General features: G+C 45.9%; 1 protein-coding gene across 2 annotated transcripts in view; it reads right to left on the bottom strand.

Moving 5' to 3' along the window:
* Positions 1 to 597: 597 nt before the first annotated feature.
* Positions 598 to 7651, bottom strand: part of DNAJC16 (DnaJ heat shock protein family (Hsp40) member C16) — a 36395-nt gene continuing 29341 nt past the window's right edge. For both annotated transcript variants that reach the window (XM_017504996.2, XM_017504987.2), the window contains exons 10-15: positions 5650 to 5832; positions 5402 to 5478; positions 3772 to 3852; positions 3594 to 3689; positions 2515 to 2688; positions 598 to 2008 (exon numbers count right to left, since the gene is read on the bottom strand). In XM_017504996.2, the coding sequence (XP_017360485.1) occupies positions 1609 to 2008; positions 2515 to 2688; positions 3594 to 3689; positions 3772 to 3852; positions 5402 to 5478; positions 5650 to 5832 (1011 nt within the window). In that variant the 3' untranslated portion in view covers positions 598 to 1608. The remainder of the gene's footprint in view (positions 2009 to 2514; positions 2689 to 3593; positions 3690 to 3771; positions 3853 to 5401; positions 5479 to 5649; positions 5833 to 7651) is intronic.

Genomic DNA, 7651 nt, shown 5'->3' with positions numbered 1-7651 from the left:
TATGGGAGAATGAAGCCTGGCAGTGATTTCTTTTCTAATAAAGCTATAGACTCCATGAAAACTATAGGAATTCCTGGCCTTAAATAATTTATTACTTGCCAATGTAGCTCAAGATTTAAATTATTCAGGATCCAAGTGGCTTAAAGAAATACTAACTTAGTAAATGTCCCATCACTGATTTTCACCCTTCACAAAGCTGCCAGAGACAACTTGCTTTGACATTTGAATGGACCACTCTTGGAAATTGTCCGAACTCAAACTCAGAACCATTGGTGGTTCTGCCCTGAAAAATAAAGGGTATGCTCTCTAACTGGCTGGTATGAGCCAGCCTGGGGACCACTTTACACCGGAGCTCAGCACGCTCAGGTGCTGACTGCCAGTGTGACCCCGTTACTCCTGAAACAGCTGTAAGTTAAGAGCGAAAACAATGAAGATGAGACATCAAAATATAGGCCAGAAGTGGAAAGTAAGCGTTCTGCAAAATGGAAGTCCAGAATAAGTCTTGGCTCACTTGCTACAAAAGATGACTTGAAGATAGAGCACTTTTGGGGTAACAGTGTTCAAAATGCAATTGTTGAGAAATTTGAAGTTCCTTGATACAAAGACATGTCTGGTATTTTACTAAAGAGACACTATTAGAGTGAAGAGGTTCCTTGAGCCTGACTCATAGCAGGTGGGAATAATTTCTCTTCCGTTTAACATCTACTGGCTTTATAGCAGCTTATCTCTACATTCAGAGAACAAGATTACAAGTTATGGCTCCTAATATCCATACCCTAAAATCGATAGAGGCAGAAAGGCATCTGAAAACATACATGTCAACGGCTCAAAGTCATCACAGTACTTCTTGCTGTGCAGACCCTCCCCTGGCCACCAGCAGCGCTGGGGCGGCAGATGCGATGCTCACAGCATGTCTCAAAGCTGCATCGCTTCAGCCACTGCCCAGCCTCCCTTTCCTTTTCTTGAGAACTCACATGCAGAACGCCCGCTCACTCCTTTCCTTTTCAAACCATGGCCAACAAACTGTTGTTGAGGGGATACCCCCCAAAATATACTTTTAGCCAATTACTCCCAGAACAACCAGTAAATGTGAGATTGCTTGGAAAGGGGTCTCTTTCCAGATGCGGGGCTAGAAGCTGCTGTGGTTTGTTCAGGGTTAAGAGCATGCGCCATGGCAGCAGCATAGCCGGGCCGGGGCTGGGGAAGGGGCCAATGACCCGGCCTGCATGACAGGCTCAGGAGGGTCCGCCAGATGCCGTTTGCAGGGTGCAGTCCTGTGTTTCTCCAAGACACAGGACACAGGGTGGGGTGAGGATGGGACCGGGATGAGAAAGAAGAGGGGATGAGCAGTCTATTTTCAATGGTGTGGCATTCAGTGAGGAAAAATAAAACCCAGAGGAAAAGATTTTGATCTAGGGAATTGAAACTTGTGGTGTTTTTCATTCCTAGGTTAGAATAGGACAAAGGAAAGATTCTTCTAGCCATGGTTCTAGAAGAGCAATCTAAAATCTATACTCTGTTCATTATGGTAGTTTGAGTCCTAAAAATACCTGTTCACAGGGGCATGTTAAAAAGTCTGAAGAGTTCAAATCCCTTTTGAAAATCTTCTCAGTCTAGTTCAGGCCACGATGGGATATAAAACCTCTGTAAGGAGCCCTCCAGCAGGCGTTCCATCCACAAGGAGAGCTTGCTCAACTTTCCTTTGATGGGCCTGGATCCAAGGCCACAGGCAGGTTTCCCTCGAGATTCACCCAGGTGGAGGGAAGAGTCAAGATCGCTGCATGACCCCATGGCTTCCTCCTCTTCGACTGTTTTTTGGGGCTTGAAGAGGCAGAAGTATTTCTTGTGGCCATTCAGGGCTAGTACATAACCAGTGTAGTCACGTTCCATGAAATGCTTATCATATTGGTTTGGGATCGGGGCTGCATCTTGAGCAAATTCTAATAAGTATTCTAGCCATTCTCTGTGTTTATCTAGACTCAGGAAGGAGAAGTGTAGGCAGCTGCTCCTGTAGGAAGAAGAGAATGAGGACTCAGGGTATTTCCTGACACATTTAATTGCTGAGAAAATAAATACCCCAGTGAAACTTAAAATCATAGGAAAATGCTTTGTGTCGGGTGGGGCCTGAACACAGAGAAACAAAGGCTTTCTGCGGGAGCCAGTGCCTCTCCAGCAGCTGCGACAACTTCAATCGCCCATTCCCCCATCCCTTGCTCGGTGGAACTTACATTGGTCTTCTGGAAAACACACTAGGGCTAGAGAACAGTCAGTTTGCTGAAAGGGCTCAGAGAATAACACTGAGTTCAAGCTTTTCTGTCCAGAACCAACAGAACGCGAAGTGAAGTGAGAAAAGAGGTCCCTGTCTCAGTGGCTCTGATGTCTGGATTGGAAAGGTCACAGCAGCATCTTGCCACACAAATAAAGCCCGATAAGACCAAAGAGAAAAGTGTGCAATTTCAGTGCACCTGCCCCTCTCACACACATACATACATGCATACACACACACATGCTTACCCAGTAAATGTGTAGACCTCCAAAGCAAATTTCTGCAGTAGGCTGGTCTTGGTAGAATTTGACAGGATGAGGACCACATTCATGTGGCCTGGCCTCAGGCGTACCAAGTTACTGGTGTATGTTACATCTGTGAGTTCAGTTACCTCCACAAAGCCTTTTTTAGGAACCTTGCTGTGGAGAAATATTGAGGAGTTAAGATGCTGTCAGGATAGGGGAAAGCCATTGGTTTGAAAAGGAACAAGTGAAAGAAAATGCTACATTCTAGCCAGACTAGGTATGTTATTCACTTTGAGCCTAACACATTGGTAGGATGGGGATGGCCTGACTTGGTAATCCCTGACCTATAAACAGCCTTTCTGTGCTGCTTTGCTTTTTCTTTTTGAGACACGGTCTTACTCTGTTGTCCAGGCTTGAGTGCAGCAGCATGATCATGGCTCACTACAGCCTCGACCTCCTGGGCTCAAGTGATCCTCCCACCTCAGCCTCCCAAGTAGCTGGGACCACAGGTGCCTGCCACCACATCCAGCTAATTTTATAAATTTTGTGCAGAGACAGGGTCTTGCCATGTTGCCTAAGCTAGTCTCGAATCCTGGGCTCAAGCAATCCTCCCACCTTGGCCTCGTAGTGTTGGGATTACAGGTGTGAGCCACTGTGCCCAGCTTGATGCTGCTTTTCAGGTGCAGAAGTTGCTCTAGGACAGAATGAAGAAAACTATCGCTCAGTCTGTGTTCTTCATCTCAGAGACCCTGGCCTCTCACTGCTGGATGTGCATGTGCGCTCAAGGCTGGTCATGTTCATTAACAGTTACAGGGACAAACCACGTCCTGCTTCTGGCTCACCTACCACTTGCCTGACATGCTTCTTTCCTTCTGCCTTCATTATGAAATCTAAGGCATCTAAACACCTAGAGGCTCTTAGTAAACACAAGTCACAGTGACTTTTCCTAGTATCCACACTTTACATGAAAGGAGTGCAGGAGAGCTCTTCTCTATACTGTATGTTCCAATGCTGTGTTATTAGACAACATGATCTGGGGGGTAGGTGTCAGTGAGGTAAGTTTGGTGTTTTGTTAGAGAAACCTGTTTTCTTTGGTGAAGCTTGGCTCAGTCTTCCCAGTCTTCTCTTGGGCTTCCTCTTTATCTGGAGGGCTTGACTCTCGCTCATCATTCGAATCACTAAAGTAAGAAAAAAGCAGTTTTACAAAAAAAGTGTCAAGACCGCGCATGGAGGTGCAGTGAGAAGCCACAGGACATTTACCTGAAAGCCTGAACGATGACTGTGCCGAAGAGGATGAAGAGGGCAGAGAAGATCAGGGACAGCAGAGGCATCATTTCCCGCCTAAAACCAAATTGGCGAACCGTTAGCTCAAGTTAAACTTTCTTCTCTCTAGCTCAAAAACAGAGAAAAATCCCAAACCAGAAATTATTCACACCAATAAATTCTTACTAATTTCAGGCAAACAGAGCTTTTCCTGGTGGGGGGTGGCGGTGGAGGAAAAGGTAGAGATTGTTTGCTCAGTGCTCTAATTCACAGATAGCTTAGTCTAAAAGTTTGATTTTATAGCTCAGTATAATAGTCTATGCTTGGTCAGGCGCAGTGGCTCACGTCTGTAATCCCAGCACTTTAGGAGGCCTAAGCAGGCAGATCACCTGAGGGTGGGAGTTCGAGATCAGCCTGACCAACATGGAGAAACCCTGTTTCTACTTAAAAAAAAATTACAAAATTAGCTGGGCGTGGTGGCGCAAGCCTGTAATACCAGCTACTCAGGAGGCTGAGGCAGGAGAATCGTTTGATCCCAGGAGACAGAGGTTGCAATGAGCTGAGATCACACCAATGCACTCCAGCCTCGGCAACAAGAGCAAAACTCCATCTCAGGAAAAAAAAAAAAAAAAAAAAAAAAAAAGGCTATGTTTAATAAATTCTGCATAAGGAAACAATAAAAGGAATAATAAAGGATTTAAGGTACAAATACGGAAGAATTCTCTGATAATGTGGAATTATTTCAGCTTTACTGATTTTCTTTCTGGCCAGAGTAATTCAGATGTAGCCCAGAAGGGTGGAGTAGGGAGACAAAATTGATCTTGCAAGATTTCATCTAGGACTGGTGTTCTGAAATTGTATGCACCCACCAACATTCATCAAAGGCCTGAGACTTTTCAGGCGCTGTGTTGGGTGCCAGGAATCACAAACATGAATGAGATGTGGTTCTGCCTTCAGGGGCTCATGAGCTTATCAGTGGGTGGCAGTGGGTCTCCCTCTGCAGGTTATTTCACTCATGCCTTTTACATCTATACACTGGACTCCATGTGTGTCAGGCCCTGTGCCAGGCACCACAGGTTCCCTGATGAAGAGACAGTCCCAGGCTCTGCTGCCCAGAATGGTAGCCATAGTTGATCCTTTCCCGGCCGGTGAGAAAGCATCAGTCAGCCAATATAAAAAAAGGGAAGTGGCTGGGCATGGTGGCTCATGCCTATAATCCCAGCACTGTGGGAGGCTGAGGCAGGCAGATCACCTGAGGTCGGGAGTTCGAGACCAGCCTGACCAATGTGGAGAAACTCCATGTCTACTAAAAATACAAAATTAGCCAGGCACAGTGGTGCAAGCCTGTAATCCCAGCTACCTGGGAAGCTAAGGCAGGAGAATCGCTTGAACCCGGGAGGCGGAGGTTGCAGTGAGCCGAGAGAGCGCCATTGCACTCTAGTCTGGGCAACAAGAGCAAAACTCCGTCTCAAAAAAANAAAAAAAAAAAAAAAAAAAACTGTAAACATTCTTCTACTTGCCCCATCAAGTGTACACTGAAATTTAATAATGATGAACTCTTTTCAAAAGAAAAACTGTGACACAGTATTAACAGAGAAAAAGAAATTCAACCTAGCAATATCCCTACCAGTTGTTGTGAACTATGCTATCCCAGCAGTCTGAGATGTAGTCAGAAGCAGAGTAGAGCCACCGAAGGAAAAAAACCTACATAGACAGAAAATGGATGATGGTCAGGACTGAACCCCAAAGGCAGAGTCCCTCTACCCTGCAACACAGTGCTGATGCTGGACCTCTGCTCAGAGCAGAAATCTGTCACCAGCATTGTGCGCTCATGAACCCTCCTGGTGTCCCACCATTCCCAGCCTCGATGCTCACAGGAGCAAGTTCATCGGTCAGGTCGGGAAGCACTGCTTCAGAGGACAGAAGGGCTGGATCTTTACGCAGCTGGTCGAGATAACCCAAGAGGATGAATTTATCACTCTCACTGCCAGTCCAAGGGTCTTCTAGGGTTTTATACACCACCCTTCCCGCTGTGTTGCGCCTTTCTAAGATAGACACCTGGAAGAAAAGGAGAGAAAAACCATCAGAAGTTTCAAAAGCATGATTAAGTTACAGTTGTTTGTTTTTTGAGATGGAGTTTCACTCTTGTCTTCCAGGCTCGAGTAGTGGCGTGATCTCGGCTCACTGGAACCTCCGCCTCCCAGGTTCAAGCAAGTCTCCTTCCCCAGCCTCCCTAGTTGCTGGGATTACAGGTGTGCACAATCATGCCCAGCTAATTTTTGTATTTTTAGTAGAGATGGGGTTACATCATGTTGGCCAGGCTGCTCTCAAACTCCTGAATTCAGGTAATTCACTCGCTTTGGCCTCCCAAAGTGCTGGGATTGTAGGCGTGAGCCATCACGCCTATAATCATGTTTTTTTTATGGAGGATGGAAAAAAGGACCCAGTGAAGTCAGCAATAAAATTAAACACAAATATTGATAATTCTAAAATATTTGCAACAGACCTAAATCTTTCTTACAAAAGAGGTAACTCTTTTTTGTTTTGAGACAGTCTCACCCTGTCACCCAGGCTACAGTGCAGTGGTATCATCTTGACTCACTGAAACTTCTGCCTCCTGGGTTCAAGCAATTATCGTGCCTCAGCCTCCTGAGTAGCTGGGACTACAGGCATGCACCATCACACTGGCTAATTTTTGTATTTTTAGTAGAGATGGGTTTTCACCATATTGATTAGGCTGGTCTTGAACTCCTAGCCTTAAGTGATTCACTCACCTCGACTGCCCAAAGTGCTGGGGTTGTGTGAGCTACCATGCTCGGCCCAAGAAACAACTTTTATGGTGACTTCACTAAGCTTCTGTTAAAAGTTAAAGCTCCTTTTTTCTCAATAGATTTTGTTCTATAATCTTTGACTTAGTAAGGGAAACCTTTTGTTTTTGAGAGATTTTCCAATGATTGCCAAAATGATGGAAAAGTCAGAGGAGAATTTCTTATTTCTGTAGGGAGTGATGACAATGGTGGGGAAAGGCAGGAGAGATCAACCAGGAGAAAGTGAAACAGGCCGACAGAGGCAGAATTTTCTAGAGCACATTACTGGTGGCCTAAAGATTTGTAAAATCTAGGATCTAGGATGCTGCAAGACCAGACTTGCCATAGTGAAAAACTGGTGAAAAGGACTGGTGACCTTTAACATTTACTGGTAGAAACGATGCTTTTTGTGGAGGTCTGAGGCTGACATACAGAATGTAAACGGACCAGGTCAGAAATTGTTTTAAGAGTAGGCTTTTGGCTGGGGGCGGTGACTCATGTAATCCCAGCACTTTGGGAGGCTGAGGCGGGTGGACTGCTTGAGCTCAGGAGTTTGAGACCAACCTGGGCAACATGGCGAAATCTTATCTCTACAAAAAATACAAAAAATTAGTCAGATGTAGTGGTGTATGCCTGTAGTCCCAGCTATTTGGGAGGCTGAGGTGTGAGGATCACTTGGGCCTGGGAGGTTGAGGCAACAGTGAGCTGAGATCATGTCACTATACCCCCAGCCTGGGAGACAGAGTGAGACCCTGTCTCAGAAGAAAAAAAAGAAAAGAAAAAGAAGGCAGGGCGCAGTGGCTGACGCCTGTAATCCCAGCACTTTGGGAAGCCGAGGCGGGCGGATCACGAGGTCAAGAGATCGAGACCATCCTGGCCAACATGGTGAACCTCATCTCTACTAAAAGTACAAAAAATTAGCCAGGCGTGGTGGTGCGTGCCTGTAGTCCCAGCTACTTGGGAGGCTGCGGCAGGAGAATGGCTTGAAACTGGAAATTGGAAGTTGCAGTGAGCCGAGATTGCACCACTGCACGCCAGCCTGGCGACAGAGCGAGGTTCTGTCTCAAAAA

Source organism: Cebus imitator, unplaced genomic scaffold, assembly GCF_001604975.1.
Source record: "Cebus imitator isolate Cc_AM_T3 unplaced genomic scaffold, Cebus_imitator-1.0 Scaffold15, whole genome shotgun sequence".
In the NCBI taxonomy this organism is placed as follows: domain Eukaryota; kingdom Metazoa; phylum Chordata; class Mammalia; order Primates; family Cebidae; genus Cebus; species Cebus imitator.
Note: the sequence above shows the minus strand (reverse complement) of the source record. Positions and strands in the feature narration are given on the sequence as shown.